This window comes from Petromyzon marinus, chromosome 56, assembly GCF_048934315.1.
Source record: "Petromyzon marinus isolate PM22_M1 ecotype Great Lakes invasive population chromosome 56, UKy_Petmar_22M1.pri1.0, whole genome shotgun sequence".
Taxonomy (NCBI): Eukaryota; Metazoa; Chordata; class Hyperoartia; order Petromyzontiformes; family Petromyzontidae; genus Petromyzon; species Petromyzon marinus.
Window position 1 is genome coordinate 5,281,029 of NC_133722.1, and position 18,119 is coordinate 5,299,147.

Here is an 18,119-nt window from a genome sequence, read left to right on the forward strand (position 1 = left end):
TGTGTCAGTGTGCTGGGTGTCAGTGTGCTGGGTGTCAGTGTGCTGTGTGTCAGTGTGCTGTGTCAGTGTGCTGGGTGTCACTATGCTGGGTGTCAGTGTGCTGTGTCAGTGTGCTGGGTGTCAGTGTGCTGTGTGTCAGTGTGCTGTGTCAGTGTGCTGGGTGTCACTATGCTGGGTGTCAGTGTGCTGTGTCAGTGTGCTGTGTGTCAGTGTGCTGTGTCAGTGTGCTGGGTGTCACTATGCTGGGTGTCAGTGTGCTGTGTCAGTGTGCTGTGTCAGTGTGCTGGGTGTCAGTGTGCTGTGTCAGTGTGCTGTGTGTCAGTGTGCTGGGTGTCAGTGTGCTGGGTGTCAGTGTGCTGTGTTAGTGTGCTGGGTGTCACTATGCTGGGTGTCAGTGTGCTGGGTGTCAGTGTGCTGTGTCAGTGTGCTGGGTGTCAGTGTGCTGTGTCAGTGTGCTGTGTGTCAGTGTGCTGGGTGTCAGTGTGCTGGGTGTTAGTGTGCTGTGTCAGTGTGCTGTGTCAGTGTGCTGGGTGTCAGTGTGTCAGTGTCAGTGTGCTGGGTGTCAGTGTGTCAGTGTCAGTGTACTGGGTGTCAGTGTGCTGGGTGTCAGCGTGCTGGGTGTCAGTGTGCTGGGTGTCAGTGTGCTGGGTGTCAGTGTGCTGGGTGTCAGTGTGCTGTGTCAGTGTGCTGGGTGTCAGTGTGCTGGGTGTCAGTGTGTCAGTGTCAGTGTGCTGTGTCAGTGTGCTGGGTGTCAGTGTGTCAGTGTCAGTGTGTCAGTGTCAGTGTGCTGGGTGTCAGTGTGCTGTGTGTCTGTGTGCTGGGTGTCAGTGTGCTGTGTGTCAGTGTGCTGGGTGTCAGTGTGCAGTGTGTCAGTGTGCTGTGTGTCAGTGTGTCAGTGTCAGTGTGCTGGGTGTCAGTGTGCTGTGTGTCAGTGTGCTGTGTCAGTGTGCTGGGTGTCACTATGCTGGGTGTCAGTGTGCTGTGTCAGTGTGCTGTGTGTCAGTGTGCTGTGTCAGTGTGCTGGGTGTCACTATGCTGGGTGTCAGTGTGCTGTGTCAGTGTGCTGTGTCAGTGTGCTGGGTGTCAGTGTGCTGTGTCAGTGTGCTGTGTGTCAGTGTGCTGGGTGTCAGTGTGCTGGGTGTCAGTGTGCTGTGTTAGTGTGCTGGGTGTCACTATGCTGGGTGTCAGTGTGCTGGGTGTCAGTGTGCTGTGTCAGTGTGCTGGGTGTCAGTGTGCTGTGTCAGTGTGCTGTGTCAGTGTGCTGTGTGTCAGTGTGCTGGGTGTCAGTGTGCTGTGTAAGTGTGCTGGGTGTCAGTGTGTCAGTGTCAGTGTGCTGGGTGTCAGTGTGCTGGGTGTCAGTGTGCTGTGTCAGTGTGCTGTGTCAGTGTGCTGTGTGTCAGTGTGCTGGGTGTCAGTGTGCTGTGTCAGTGTGCTGGGTGTCAGTGTGTCAGTGTCAGTGTGCTGGGTGTCAGTGTGCTGGGTGTCAGCGTGCTGGGTGTCAGTGTGCTGGGTGTCAGTGTGCTGGGTGTCAGTGTGCTGGGTGTCAGTGTGCTGTGTCAGTGTGCTGGGTGTCAGTGTGTCAGTGTCAGTGTGCTGTGTCAGTGTGCTGGGTGTCAGTGTGTCAGTGTCAGTGTGTCAGTGTCAGTGTGCTGGGTGTCAGTGTGCTGTGTGTCTGTGTGCTGGGTGTCAGTGTGCTGTGTGTCAGTGTGCTGGGTGTCAGTGTGCAGTGTGTCAGTGTGCTGTGTGTCAGTGTGTCAGTGTCAGTGTGCTGGGTGTCAGTGTGTCAGTGTCAGTGTGCTGGGTGTCAGTGTGCTGGGTGTCAGTGTGCTGGGTGTCAGTGTGCTGGGTGTCAGTGTGTCAGTGTCAGTGTGCTGGGTGTCAGTGTGCTGTGTGTCAGTGTGCTGTGTGTCTGTGTGTCAGTGTCAGTGTGCTGGGTGTCAGCGTGCTGGGTGTCAGTGTGCTGGGTGTCAGTGTATCAGTGTCAGTGTGCTGGGTGTCAGTGTGCTGGGTGTCAGTGTGCTGGGTGTCAGTGTGCTGTGTGTCAGTGTGCTGTGTGTCAGTGTGCTGGGTGTCAGTGTGCTGTGTGTCAGTGGGCTGGGTGTCAGTGTGCTGTGTGTCAGTGTCAGTGTGCTGGGTGTCAGTGTGCTGGGTGTCAGTGTGCTGGGTGTCAGTGTGCTGGGTGTCAGTGTCAGTGTGCTGGGTGTCAGTGTGCTGGGTGTCAGTGTGCTGTGTCAGTGTGCTGGGTGTCAGTGTGTCAGTGTCAGTGTGCTGGGTGTCAGTGTGCTGGGTGTCAGTGTGCTGGGTGTCAGTGTGCTGGGTGTCAGTGTGCAGTGTGTCAGTGTGCTGTGTGTCAGTGTGTCAGTGTCAGTGTGCTGGGTGTCAGTGTGCTGTGTGTCAGTGTGCTGTGTCAGTGTGCTGGGTGTCACTATGCTGGGTGTCAGTGTGCTGTGTCAGTGTGCTGTGTGTCAGTGTGCTGTGTCAGTGTGCTGGGTGTCACTATGCTGGGTGTCAGTGTGCTGTGTCAGTGTGCTGTGTCAGTGTGCTGGGTGTCAGTGTGCTGTGTCAGTGTGCTGTGTGTCAGTGTGCTGGGTGTCAGTGTGCTGGGTGTCAGTGTGCTGTGTTAGTGTGCTGGGTGTCACTATGCTGGGTGTCAGTGTGCTGGGTGTCAGTGTGCTGTGTCAGTGTGCTGGGTGTCAGTGTGCTGTGTCAGTGTGCTGTGTCAGTGTGCTGTGTGTCAGTGTGCTGGGTGTCAGTGTGCTGTGTAAGTGTGCTGGGTGTCAGTGTGTCAGTGTCAGTGTGCTGGGTGTCAGTGTGCTGGGTGTCAGTGTGCTGTGTCAGTGTGCTGTGTCAGTGTGCTGTGTGTCAGTGTGCTGGGTGTCAGTGTGCTGTGTCAGTGTGCTGGGTGTCAGTGTGTCAGTGTCAGTGTGCTGGGTGTCAGTGTGCTGGGTGTCAGCGTGCTGGGTGTCAGTGTGCTGGGTGTCAGTGTGCTGGGTGTCAGTGTGCTGGGTGTCAGTGTGCTGTGTCAGTGTGCTGGGTGTCAGTGTGTCAGTGTCAGTGTGCTGTGTCAGTGTGCTGGGTGTCAGTGTGTCAGTGTCAGTGTGTCAGTGTCAGTGTGCTGGGTGTCAGTGTGCTGTGTGTCTGTGTGCTGGGTGTCAGTGTGCTGTGTGTCAGTGTGCTGGGTGTCAGTGTGCAGTGTGTCAGTGTGCTGTGTGTCAGTGTGTCAGTGTCAGTGTGCTGGGTGTCAGTGTGTCAGTGTCAGTGTGCTGGGTGTCAGTGTGCTGGGTGTCAGTGTGCTGGGTGTCAGTGTGCTGGGTGTCAGTGTGTCAGTGTCAGTGTGCTGGGTGTCAGTGTGCTGTGTGTCAGTGTGCTGTGTGTCTGTGTGTCAGTGTCAGTGTGCTGGGTGTCAGCGTGCTGGGTGTCAGTGTGCTGGGTGTCAGTGTATCAGTGTCAGTGTGCTGGGTGTCAGTGTGCTGGGTGTCAGTGTGCTGGGTGTCAGTGTGCTGTGTGTCAGTGTGCTGTGTGTCAGTGTGCTGGGTGTCAGTGTGCTGTGTGTCAGTGGGCTGGGTGTCAGTGTGCTGTGTGTCAGTGTCAGTGTGCTGGGTGTCAGTGTGCTGGGTGTCAGTGTGCTGGGTGTCAGTGTGCTGGGTGTCAGTGTCAGTGTGCTGGGTGTCAGTGTGCTGGGTGTCAGTGTGCTGTGTCAGTGTGCTGGGTGTCAGTGTGTCAGTGTCAGTGTGCTGGGTGTCAGTGTGCTGGGTGTCAGTGTGCTGGGTGTCAGTGTGCTGGATGTCAGTGTGCTGGGTGTCAGTGTGCCACGTGCTGCGCATTGGCAGTGTCACTACACAGCACTCACGATGACCATGCCGCCGGCTCGCTGGCTCGCCACGGAGACGCCCATCCACTCGTCCTCCTTGCTCTCCCTGTCCACAAACTCTGCCCCCCGGAAGCACGCACACACACACACGGGTATATACACACGGGTATACACACACACACACACACGTATACACACAACAACAACCGCCATTCGCCACTAAGTGGCGGTGACGTCACCACGACGCTTGTGCCAGGCCATGTGCACCTTGAGGCCACGTGAAGTGTCGAACGCCCGCTGGCAGGAGGTCACTGGGCAGACCCAGGTGCCACGGGTCGACTGACTGAGATGACTGGCTGATGCACCACCTGTGCCCCCTACTGTGCCAACCTGCTGTGCTTTAGCCACCCGGCCTTCCGCTCGTTGTTGTGAGCGTCGCTCCTCCGCCCTCCGTTGTTGTTGGAGGGCGACTGCCTCCAACTGCCCAGTAGCATCCTTCACCAGCCTCCTCCACAGAGGCCGATCTTGACACCGCTGGTACCAGTCATCGGCAAGTCCACTCAGCTCCACGTCCTCCTGTACCACATCACTCCAACTCTTCTCTAGCCCGTGCCGCGCCCGCTTAGCCCCCTCAATCCGGCCAAACAAAAGCTGTTTCGGCATGCGGTGGCTGGGCATGCGGGCTACATGACCCAGCCATCGCAGCCTTGCCTGCCGGAGGAGCTCACCGATGGGACCCTGCCCAGATCTTTCAAGGATTTGTGAGCTCCTCACACAATCCAGTCTGGTTAAACCCAGGATGGATCGTAGGCAGGCCAGCCTAAATGTTTCTAACCGGCGAAGATGTTCCACCAGGGGGGTCCACGTTTCGCAAGCGTAGAGAAGGGAGGGAATGACCGTGGCCGAGAAGACCTGAAGCTTAGTGCGGAGCGACAGACCAGGTAGCTTCCACACAGCGTTACGCAACCGATGAAAAGATATTGCCGCTCGACTGATTCGGAGTGAGACCTCTGCTGTTAAACTGGAGCCAGTCATAAGCACACTGCCCAGGTATGGGAAACTCTCCACTCTCTCCACAACTGCCCCATCACCGATTGGGAGTTGTGGGGGTGAAGTGTCCGATGGTACAAAATACCCAGGCAGGTGCTTAGTTTTGGTGGGGCTGATGGTAAGGCCCCACCTCTTAGTGGCACGCTCCAGTCTCAGCAGCAGCGTCTCCAACTCCTCCTCTGACTGAGCAGCTATTACCAAATCATCAGCATACATAAAGTGGTTGAGCAATAGGGAGCCATCCCTTGACCGCACCCGGGCATCGATTAGCCTCCCATTATATCTGTACCATATGGAGATTCCCCCGGTACAGCTATTGAAGGCTTCACGAACTACTTGGTCAAAATAGATGTTAAATAATGTGGGAGCCAGAGGACATCCCTGTCGCACCCCAAGGTGTACAGGGAATGGCTCTGACTCCTGGCCACGTAGTTTTACCCGGGCCCGCTCACCCTCATGAAGGTCCTTAATGATCGTGAGCAGAGGGTCAGGTACTCCAAAAGCACGAAGAACGACCCAGAGCCCAGGCCTACTGATGGTATCATAGGCCTTGACCAGGTCAATAAAGCAGAGATGTAGGTCTTGTTGGAATTCCCTACACCTCTGCTGTAGCAGACGGACAGAAAATATGGCATCTGTGCAGGACCGCCCTTTCCTGAAACCGCATTGGGGCTCCGCAAGCCTCTCCTCAGCGTGCCTGGCAAGGCGATGCTGAATAATCCTTGCCAGGACCTTTCCCGGCACACTGAGGAGTGAGATGCCCCTGTAGTTGTTACAGTCTGTGCGGTCCCCCTTCTTAAAAAGGGGGACCACCAGGGCATCCTTCCAATCCTGCGGAACCCGTCCAGTGGTCCAGACTGTGGTTATGATGTCATATTGGGCAGTCTGTGCACAAACGCCACCCTCCCTCAGCATTTCGCTTGGGAGATCATCTCTGCCCGCTGCCTTTCCTGGTCTCAGACTCCGGATCGCCTTCAATACTTCCTCAGCAGATGGAACCTCAGCCAGCCACTCACAGGGGGTGACTTCATCCAATATTTGAGGCACCGCAGCCTCAGCAGGGTCATCCTCACTTTGTGCCACGATGTTTTCCTGGCTGAGGGATTTTCCCTCCCCCAGGACCTCACAGAAATGCTCAGCAAATCTGCGAACCTGTTCCTGGGGGTCAGAAATTGGATCACCGTTTTTTCCCCTAATGATGGTAATAGGTGTGGCGCTGCAGGTTACTTTTTTGATGGAGTTAAATAGAGATTTGTGATCACGGGCCACTGAGGCAGACTCCATCTCCTCAGCAACCCGCGACCACCACCCATCCTTGCAGCGCCTCACGGCTCTCCGAACCTCCGAGCGAAGGCTGCGGTAAGCCTCCTCATTCTCTGACGTGGGATTCTGTAGCCGATGACAGTGGGCCTGTCGCTTTTTCTCAACCATCCTGAACAACTCCTCTGTCAGCCAGGGTGTCTGGGGAGGTCTGGACCGCGTACCCAAAGCAGCCATTGCAGCTGCATGAGTCACAGTCCTAAACCTCGCCCATTTACCCTCGACATCAGGAGGAGTCGGGGACGATGCCAATCCCAGCCGCAAGCGATGATGAAATTCTCGCTTGCAACTTTCATCAGATAACTGAGACCAGGCCACTTTAGGTTGGAATGGGGTCCTGGGTGTACACCCACCACCGGAGTGGAAGAATGGCAGGCGCATCTTACAGATGACTAGTCGATGGTCAGAGGGCAGATCAGCTCCACGGTAGGTCCTGGTGTCAAGGACATGGGCTCGCATTCGCTGGTCCGTCACTATGTAGTCCAGCAGATGTTCTTGCTTGGACCCGGCATGCATCCATGATGTTGTGTGGATGCGCCGATGCCGGAACAGCGTGTTGGTAATTACAAGCCCATGGGCTGCACAAAAATCTAGCAGCCTCCTACCGTTGTTATTGAGCTGATCTGGCCCATGCCCTCCAATCACTCCAGACCAGGTGCCAGTATCATGACCAACTCGGGCATTGAAGTCACCCAACATGATGACTCTATCCCGAGGGGCCACTTTAGCCAGCACCTGTGACAGGAGGTCATAGAAGGCATCTGACTCATCGGCTTTGCCTGCATCCCTCCACGGATGTTCATCTTCGGTGGGGGCATAAGTAACCACGACCACCATTCCTCGCCTCCGGTTGATGGGAAGGCGAGCCCAAAGTAGCCTGGGGCTTACAGCTTCCCACACCTCACCGCCACGCTCCCACGCCCCCTTCATTCTTTTGTTCAAAAGAAGACCCACACCCTGTTGTTTGGCAGTCTGCTGCCCCGAGTAGAGGACTGTCCACCCCTCATGGTGGCAGGAGCCAGAGCCGGTCCACCGGACCTCCTGAATGCCGCATAGATCCAGGCGGTACCGGTCCAGCTCCCGACAGAGGAGTGGCAGCCTCTCCTCTGCAGTGAGCGTTCGAACATTCCACGTGGCCACCCGTAGTGGCTTTTCGTTGTTTCTGGAGTAGCCCCGAGGGTAGGTATTCAATCTCCTGGCTCCGCCAATTGGGGTTTGGCCAGGAGACGTCATAGACGCCTGGCCCCCCGGGTCCTCCGGCACAAGCTTAGTTGTTACATATTTCAGTTTAATTCGTGGTTTCGTGGTAATTAATTGAAGGTGAAGGGGTTACCAGCCCCTCGCACCCGTCCAGAGCCCCCGTTTAGCCCCTGTGGTGGACACATATGCCATGAGGGGAGGAGCCAATCAAAATTGGATCTCCCCCCACAGCGCTGTCCACGACAGAGTTGCCCGTCCGGCACCGCGAGGAGGTAGGGGGTTGTTTTGCCGGAACACACACGGGTATACACACATACACACACACGGGTATACACACGGGTATACAAACAAAGATCCCCCATATAGCCTTAACAGACTGTAGGGGCAAGTGCAGTTAGCAAGCACCTATGAAGGCCAGAACGGTACACGAGGGGGTGGGTGGCCAGCACCACACCTGACCGCCTTTGTCTCCCTAGTGGCGATGTTTAACACACCGCACCAGGTACTCATTTGAGGCTGAGTCGACATAGGGGAGGCCCGGGACCGGTTCAGATAATCGTCACTGGTGTTGGCCGTGAGCGGGAATCGAACCCGGGTCGCCAGGTTCATAGCGCAGCGTAGCGCTAACCGCTACACTACCGCTCCCCACTACACACACGCACACACACGGATATATATACACACACACACAAGACAAAGGTGCCCCGTGTAGCCTTAACAAACCCTCGGGGCAAGTGCTGTTCAAGCGAGCAGCACCTATGAAGCGCGGCACGGCACACGCGCGGGGGTGGGTGGGCCAGCACCGAGCCCGGCCACCTTTGTCTCCCCAGTGGCGATGTTTTATACAAAGCACTGGACCTAGGGGAGGCCCAGGACCGGTTCAGATAGTCGTCATCGGTGTTGGTCGTGAACGGGAATCGAACTCGGGTTGTGGGGTTCGTAGTGCGGTGCGCTAACCACTGCACCAGCACTCGCCCCACACACAAACACACGGACCCCTCGTGTCTTCGCATCCTTCACGCCCCCCGCACATCCCTCATGCCCCCTCCCATCCCCCTCCCATCCCCCTCACATCCTCCTCACATCCCTCATGCCCCCTCCCATCCCCCTCCCATGCCCCTCTCATCCCCCTCACATCCCCCCCCCCTCGCGCGCACCACTGATGTCGAAGTTGACTCGCTCGCAGTCGGAGGGGTCGGGAGTGAAGGGGCAGGAGAAGAGCGCTCCGGTGTTGTGCGACGTCTGCTTCGTGTCCGCCTTGCTCCGCGGGGCACCCGCCAGGAACCTGCGTCGCACGCACGGCACGGCCGCTCCGTCGCTCACTCACTCGATCGCTACATCGCTCGTTCCATCGCTACATCGCTCGCTCCGTCGTTCACTCGCTCGATCGCTCCGTCGCTCACTCGCTCGCTCGCTACATTGCTCGTTCCATAGTTCACTCGCTCGCTCCGTCGTTCACTCGCTCGCTCGCTCCGTCGTTCACTCGCTCGATCGCTCCGTCGCTCACTCGCTCGCTCGCTACATCGCTCGTTCCATCGTTCACTCGCTCCGTTGCTCCGTCGTTCACTCGCTCCGTCGTTCACTCGCTCGATCGCTCCGTCGCTCACTCACTCGCTCGCTACATCGCTCGTTCCATCGCTACATCGCTCGCTCCGTCGTTCACTCGCTCCGTCACTCCGTCGTTCACTCGCTCGATCGCTCCGTCGCTCGCTCGCTCCGTCGTTCACTCGCTCGGTCGCTCGCTCCACCGCTACATCGCTACATCGCTCGCTCCATCGCTCACTCAATCGCTCGCTCGCTCGCTCCATGGCTCCATGGCTCAACCGCTCCGTCCCCGTCGTTGGGCCAACCGGCAAGGCTGCCGTTCGTTAAATTCGTTGAACGAGCAGCGAAGCAAGTCGGTGGACCCAAAGATGGACCAAAACAGGGCGGCAGTGGCTGGACCAAAAAGCGAAGCGGCGTCCATCGGAGCCCCGTGGGGTCTGCGCTCAACAGCGCACAAGGTCCGCGACGTCGTCGCTGACCCTGCAAACTGTTCCACGCGGACAATTAGCGACGCGAAAGGTACTCCGTGGCACCGCGGGTGTCGCATGGCTGCGAGATCGCCGCATCCGTTGGCGTCGCTCGCCCGAGCCGCCGTCCGTCGGGGTGACCAACGTCGCCGTTGGATTTCCTGAGAAGATCATTCTTCACACTGAAGGTCGCGATTGTGGAGTGAATTTTGATTTTTAAATATTGGGAAGCGCTCTGCAAAAAAAAAAAAACCCTTTTCAGCTCGGAGTTACGGGTGACGGCAAGTCGATTGAACGACATCGTCGTTGTGATCGTCATCATGATCGTCCTCATTGTCATCGTCATCGTCATTTTCATCATCATCGTCCTCATTGTCATCGTCATTGTCATCGTCATTGTTGTCATCGTCATCGTCCTCATTGTCATCATCATCCTCATTGTCATCGTCATCGTCATTGTCATCATGATCGTCATTGGCATCATCATCGTCATTGTCATCGTCATTGCCATCATTATCGTGCTCATTGTCATCATCATCGTCGTCATCGTGTTCGTGTCGACAACGATCGGACAATATGACCTCACCGCCATCGCCCCGCGAGCAGTGAGCGATGTCACGGTCAACGCGACGCAGAACAGCCACGGAGAAATCACCAAAGGGGCCCCTGAGAAATTAGCGCCCCCCCCCCCCTCTCCCACCACCGCCCCCCCCCCTCGCCTACCCACAAAGAGGGAAGTGCCGGCTACAACATGAGGAGACACCTGCTAATCACCCCCACCATCTCCTCCACCACATCCACCCACGTCTACCTCCACCACCACCTCCACCTCCACCACCCCCCCCCCCCAGCACTCAACCCGACCGCGGCCTCCCACAGCGCGCGCGCGTTGCAAAGGTTCGCGGTCCGACTCCGGCAGGCCGCCCTGGTTAATGGCACGGTGGTGCGTGCATCAAGCGTAACAAAGGGACACACACCACCACCACCGCCGCCGCCGCCGCCACCACCACCAACACAACAACCGCCATTCGCCACTGAGTGGCGGTGATGTCACCACGGCGCTTTGTGCCAGGCTAGGTGCACGTTGAGAGACCACGCGAAGTGTCGAACGCCCGCCGGCAGGAGGTCACGGGGCAGACCCAGCAGGTGCCACGGGTCGCCTGACTGAGATGACCGAGATGACTGGCCCGATGCACCACCTGTGCCCGCCCCTACTGTGCCAACCACCGCCACCACCACCATCACCACCACCCACGTGGGAATGGCACGTCGCTCGCGGCAATTACTGCTACAATTATAAAACTATCAACTATATATTTTTTTACTTTACCAGTTAAGGCCCCGCTGAGCTACATAGCTCCTAATTTTTTTTGCAGAAGCGACCTGGCAATCACAAATGATGATAATGAGATTTCGATTTAAAGCTTTCGTGACTGCAAGGATTCATCTTCTTTGGTTCTTTCGGTCTCGTCCCCTTCACCCGATGAAGGCCGCTTGTGTTGCGGCCGAAACGTCGTGAGAATATTATTGTGTTATTTTATTTTATCAATTTATTATTTTATTCTCATTCTACGTGGTGACTTTACCGAAAGAACCAAAGAAGATGATAATGAGCTCAACGAAAGCGGCTGATCGTCCACGTGGACATTGACAGCAGCAGCCAAATGATCTGAAGGCGGTGACGCCGCTTCTACACGCGGAAGGGACAACCGGAGGACCCGGAGACAAATCCACGCGATCAAAGGGCAGAGAGACAGGCGAGCTGCAAATATACAGCAGTGCATTGCGTACGAGTGTGTTGTGAATTAGTATATGTGTGTATGGGCGTGTTGTGCATGAGTGTATTGTGTGTGAGTCTATTGTGTATTAGTATATGTGTGTATGGGCGTGTTGTGCATGAGTGTATTGCGTGTGAGTCTATTGTGTATTAGTATATGTGTGTATGGGCGTGTTGTGCATGAGTGTATTGTGTGTGAGTCTATTGTGTATTAGTATATGTGTGTATGGGCGTGTTGTGTATGAGTGTATTGTGTGTGAGTCTATTGTGTATTAGTATATGTGTGTATGGGCGTGTTGTGTATGAGTGTATTGTGTGTGAGTCTATTGTGTATTAGTATATGTGTGTATGGGCGTGTTGTGCACGAGTGTATTGTGTGTGAGTCTATTGTGTATTAGTATATGTGTGTATGGACGTGTTGTGTATGAGTGTATTGCGTGTGAGTCTATTGTGTATTAGTATATGTGTGTATGGGCGTGTTGTGTATGAGTGTATTGTGTGTGAGTCTATTGTGTATTAGTATATGTGTGTATGAGCGTGTTGTGTATGAGTGTATTGTGTGTGTGTCTATTGTGTATTAGTATATATGTGTATGGGCGTGTTGTGTATGAGTGTATTGTGTGTGAGTCTATTGTGCATTAGTATATGTGTGTATGGGCGTGTTGTGTATGAGTGTATTGTGTGTGAGTCTATTGTGTATTAGTATATGTGTGTATGGGTGTGTTGTGTATGAGTGTATTGTGTGTGAGTCTATTGTGTATTAGTATATGTGTGTATGGGCATGTTGTGTATGAGTGTATTGTGTGTGAGTCTATTGTGTATTAGTATATGTGTGTATGGGCGTGTTGTGTATGAGTGTATTGTGTGTGTGTCTATTGTGTATTAGTATATATGTGTATGGGCGTGTTGTGTATGAGTGTATTGTGTGTGAGTCTATTGTGTATTAGTATATGTGTGTATGGGCATGTTGTGTATGAGTGTATTGTGTGTGAGTCTATTGTGTATTAGTATATGTGTGTATGGGCGTGTTGTGTATGAGTGTATTGTGTATGCGTGTGTTGTGTACTAGCATAATGAATGTGAGGTGTTGTGTAATCGTATATTGTGTATGCGTGTGTTGTGTATTCGTATACCGTGTGTTGTGTATTAGTGTATTGTGTATGACTGTGTTGTGTATTAGTGTGTTGTGTATTAGTGTATTGTGTATGAGTGTGTTGTGTATTCGTGTATTGTGTATGAGTGTGTTGTGTATTAGTGTGTTGTGCATGAGTGTGTTGTGTATGAGTGCGAACTTCAATGTCCAATGCACTGCAGGCTCCCGCAGTATTATCCGGGGTGGCCTCCGGTCTTGAACTGCAACCTGCCCTACCCCCCCTGCGACAGCTATCAGCGCCGCGTTCCACAACCGCAGATCATCGACGGCTCGCGGGAGGAATTCCAAACATCCACCTCGTGCCCAGGTGCGCGGGGAGATACCGAGATATGGGCCCAGACACACACGGGGTCATTGTCAAGTTATGTTTCACACACAGTCACACAGACGCACACATAGTCACACACACATTTACACACACATACAGTTACACACAACAAAGACAAAGATCCCCCGTATAGCCTTAACAGGCTGTAGGGGCAAGTGCTGTTAGCGAGCACCTATGAAGGCCGGAACGGTACACGAGGGGGTGGGTGGCCAGCACCACGCCCGACCGCCTTTGTCTCCCTAGTGGCAATGTTTACACACCGCACCAGGTACTCATTTGAGTTACACACACACACAGTCACACACACACACAGTCACACAGTCACACAGACACACAGTCACACACACAGTTACACACACACACTCAGTTACACACACACAGTCACACACACACAGTCAAACAGACACACACATAGTCACACACAGTTACACACAGTCACACACACACAGTCACACAGACACACACATAGTCACACACACATACAGTTACACACACACACAGTCACACACACACACAGTCACACACACAGTTACACACACACACAGTCACACACACAGTCACACAAAGATAAAGACAAAGATCCCCCATATAGCCTTAACAGACTGTAGGGGAAAGTGCTGTTAGCGAGCACACACACACAGTCACACACACAGTTACACACACACAGTCACACAGACACACACATAGTCACACACACAGTTACACACACAGTTACACACACAGTCACACACACAGTTACACACACACAGTTACACACACAAACGCACCGAGATATGGGCCCAGACACACACGGGGTTCATTGTCAAGTTATGTTTCACACACAGTCACACAGACGCACACATAGTCACACACAGTTACACACACAGTTACACACACACACAGTTACACACACAGTCACACAGACACACAGTCACACACACAGTCACACACACAGTCACACACACAGTCACACAGACACACACATAGTCACACACACAGTTACACACGCACTCAGTTACACACACACACATAGTCACACACACATACAGTTACACACACACACACAGTCACACACACACACAGTCACACACACAGTCACACACACAGTTACACACACACACAGTCACACACACAGTCACACACACACAGTCACACACACAGTTACACACACACACAGTTACACACACACACAGTCACACACACAGTCACACAGACACACAGTCACACACACAGTTACACACACACAGTCACACACAGTCACACACACAGTCACACACACACACAGTCACACAGACACACACATAGTCACACACACAGTTACACACACACACAGTTACACACACACAGTCACACAGACACACACATAGTCACACACAGTTACACACACACAGTTACACACACACACAGTCACACACACACAGTCACACAGACCACGCACATAGTCACACACACAGTTACACACACACAGTTACACACACAGTCACACACACACAGTCACACACACACAGTCACACAGACACGCACACAGTTACACACACACAGTTACACACACACAAACAACAACAACAACCGCCATTCGCCACTAAGTGGCGGTGACGTCACCACGACACACAGTCACACACACACAGTCACACACACACAGTCACACAGACACGCACATAGTCACACACACAGTTACACACACAGTTACACACACACAAACAACAACAACAACCGCCATTCGCCACTAAGTGGCGGTGACGTCACCACGACACACACAGTCACACACACACAGTCACACACACACACAGTCACACACACACAGTCACACAAAGACACGCCGTACAACGGTTGGAATCGACAGGAGTCCGACTTACGAACGCAGACCCCTGGAACTGAACTTGTTCGTAAGTAGAGGAGTCCCTGTACGTGAGTTCTTTGACTTTGCCACGAGGTGGAGGGAGGCGTGCCAATCACATGAAGGAGCTGAGCGCCGAGCGGCTAAAACACAGCTTGGCTTGGCACGGTGGGGGAGCGCGCAGCTGGTGCATCTGGCAATTCTCCGCCCTGGCATGCAAACCAGTGAATACACTTGGGTCTGTCCCAGGGACAAACTCTTGCCTAAACGGAGCTGAACAGCCAGCGGTCACAGACTGTGGATCGTCGGGAAAGAACAAACAAAAACCTAAAGCAAAAAAAAAGAAAAAAAATTGACAACCATGTTTTATCGGCGTACTACAGCGACGCACCCGAGCGTTTGCCAAGAGGCCCTCGAGAGATGCAAAGCAGAAGCTTCGTCTAGCAGCAGGGAGCGAGCCCGTGGCCCGCACGGTCTGGCACCCAACCTGGCACGGAACGAGCGCCACGGTGGGGTCACGTTCCCGCCACTTGGTGGCGAGTGGCGCGTTCACGCGCCGGCCAAAATACGACCGTGCCGTGGGGGGGGGGGCTGATCTGATCTGATGGAAGATCGATAACCGGTGGGTGGGAGACATCCGACGGGGGGGATGACGGTGCCGTGATCGCTACGGTGGCTTTGATATGTCAACCACCTCGCCTGGAATACCGGAGTTCGTGGGTTCGATCCTGACCCGAACCACCTGCTGTGTATTTGGAGTTTGTGCGTTCTCCCCGTGGCCGTGGAGATTTGTTCTCCGGGTCTCTCGGTTTTTTTTTTCCCCGCTCCACATTCGTAATGAACGTCACGCGTTCGGAGCATTCGGCTGCGGTACATTTGCACACGACGACGACGACGATAAGCCACTTCGCTGAGCTATCACTTGCGATCGCCAGGTCAAATGAAAAAGAGAATAGTTTCAGGTTCATTACGAGACCTCCTTTGCCAGCAACAAGATATAGTAATAGGTTTTTACCCTTTTAACTGACACAAAAACTGAGACCTTTATTCAAGGCATCATGTTTGCAATAACCACAACACAAGCAGTCAAAATGCAAACAAAAGAGACAGTGCATATTATTATTATCATCAGAGTTGTCTCTTTTGTTTGCATTTTGACTGCTTGTGTTGTGGTTATTGCAAACATGATGCCTTGAATAAAGGCGTCAGTTTTTGTGCCAGTTAAAAGGGTAAAACCTATTCCTATATCTTGTTTCTGGCAAAGGAGGTCTCATAATGTTAATGCTCACCCCGAGCCCTCAATACTCTGATAGTGCGCTGTTTTTGAGTTGTACGCCTTTTGTCGTCTTCTGGTCCAATACCAATGGAGACTAGGCTCTAAGAAAAGCTGTCTCGGGTGTGGACCAATCAAATTCAAGGACAGTGCATATTATTATCAGAGTTGTCTTTTTTGTTTGCATTTTGACTGCTTGTGTTGTGGTTATTGCAAACATGATGCCTTGTATAAAGGTGTCAGTTTTTTGTGCCAGTTAAAAGGGTAAAAACCTATTACTATAGTTTCAGGTTCGTTATATTTTTTCCGGCCTCCCCTCGTCTGCACCGCGCAACCCACGCACGACAATCGTCGCGTTGACGAACCCCTTCAGCATCCTCCTCCTCCTCGTCATCCTCCGTCGGCAGCGGCGGCGGAGGATGACGAGGGCGTCGAGCAAACGAGGAGTTGAGCAAACGAGGCCGATGGGAGAATCGGCATACCGGAGACGCGGACAGGGGATGCCATTAGTGTAGTGAAACGCCGCTCCTGCGCCGCCGCCCGCAGCGGTGAAGTTTTTTCGCGAAAGACAAACCGGCCGAGGGGAGATTCACGCGGCGGTGGGAGGGGGGCGCTCGACAGCGGCGTCACGCCGTCCGCCCGACTCAGGGGCGACGCGTCTCTCGCTCGCGCCCACGAGCGTCGGCTCGATTCGCCGATGAAATTCCGCCTGACCGTTCCCACCCCCCCACCTCCCCCACCGCTCCACGCCGAGACGGTTGTCACTCCGCGTCGGTGACGGAGCGGTCACGAGGACCAGAGAGAAAGAGAGAGGGGAGGGGGGGGCTGATTGGAGGGACCCCCCCCCCGCCCTGGGCGTCGAGCCAAAGACGGGTCGCCGCATCGCGCGGCGCTCTCGGATGCGCTTCCGCGGCCGTCTGGAACGCGCTCTGCCTTCCGATAAGCAGGAAGCCACTGGAGCTCATGCACTGTTAAATCTAATTTGAAAACTCACGGCTACGTACGGTGCGAAAGAAGTTCAATATGCATACAATATCCAGGCGAAATCCAGGCGAATAGCACGAGCCACAAGTTAGAAATCGTACATCGGATAGGGGTTTGACTCGGGAGCGGTGGGTGGGTGGCCGTTGAAACTCAATGGACTCTGGCTAATCATCATCAGCAACATCACCACGGCCATCTCCATCAACATAATTATCATCACCATTTCCTTATTTAAACCATCATCATCATCATCGACCATAGCACCGCCATCAAAAATAAAATGCCCAACCGCTTTCACCATCAGAATCAGAAAATATCAACGTAACCATTCGTACACCATCAACACCATCCTCATCATTAACACAATTCACACCAACCACAAGTAACGACACCATCACCACTGCGGTCATCTTTACTCCGTCAGCCATCGTCGTCATCGTCACCCCGGACACGGCCATCGCCAGCGTGATCTTCACCATAATCAACACCACCGCCAACACCAGCACTACCACCACGGCAAAAAAATAAAACCACGTTTCACAGCCGATGTTTAGCTTTCATGAAAACGTCTACGTCAATATTTGCAAGCTCTCTCCACCCCCACCGCCGCCGCACGCCGCCACCGCCGTCCCAGCAGCGATCCGAGCCGCGGGGTCCGCACCGCGCAGAGAGAGATTTACGGCGATCCGGTGTCACACGGCGTCGCCAGCAAATGGAGCGAGAATTCAATTCCTCCGACTCATCAGTATTGATCCGAGTAATGAATTATCTCTCTCTTGGTGCTTGAGCTCTCGCCCAACCCCCTCTTCCTTCCGCCCTATCTCTCCCTCGCTCGCTCTCCTACCCGCTCGCTCTTCCGCCCTCCCGCTCGCTCGCTACTCTCGCGTGAGTTCGACAGACTCTGTCGCCCGGCCAAGCTGCACTGTCTAGAACGTCCCGAGTGTTGAGGTGGCACGGCGGCTCGCATCCGCGTTTCGGCCACTGCCCGCGATTAAACCGGGGTTCGCAAGCGCAGCAATGACTGTCGAAGGGCAAAGCTCCCCCCCGTATAGCCTGACTAGACTGTTGGGGCAAGTGCTGTTAGCAAGCAGCAGCGCCAGTGGCGATGTTACCACACCGCACAAGGGGCTCATTTGAGGCTGAGTCGACTTAGGGGAGGCCCAGGACCGGTTCAGATGTCACTGGTGTTGGTGCCCATGAGTGGGAATCGAACTTGTGTTGCCACCCCCCCCCCCCCCCCCCCACAATGACTGTGCACACACACACACACAGATAGATAAAAATAAAAATCTTATCAAATAATACGTTGGCATTGTACTTCATTGGGCTGAATTCCATCTCTGGGAGGAAATTAAAAACTAAAATTTTGGTTTGACGGCCACGCAATCAGCATGT

General features: G+C 54.0%; 1 protein-coding gene across 4 annotated transcripts in view; it reads right to left on the minus strand.

The window, feature by feature from the left end:
* Nucleotides 1–18,119, minus strand: part of LOC116954682 (integrin alpha-6-like) — a 108,255-nt gene that overhangs the window by 45,240 nt on the left and 44,896 nt on the right. For 3 of the 4 annotated variants that reach the window (XM_076052497.1, XM_076052496.1, XM_076052498.1), the window contains exons 2-3: nucleotides 8,539–8,666; nucleotides 3,851–3,930 (exon numbers count right to left, since the gene is read on the minus strand). In XM_076052497.1, coding sequence (XP_075908612.1) covers nucleotides 3,851–3,930; nucleotides 8,539–8,666 — 208 coding nt within the window. Of the gene's footprint in view, nucleotides 1–3,850; nucleotides 3,931–8,538; nucleotides 8,667–17,385; nucleotides 17,472–18,119 lie in introns of those variants that run through there. The other variant, XM_076052499.1, reaches the window with a different exon arrangement.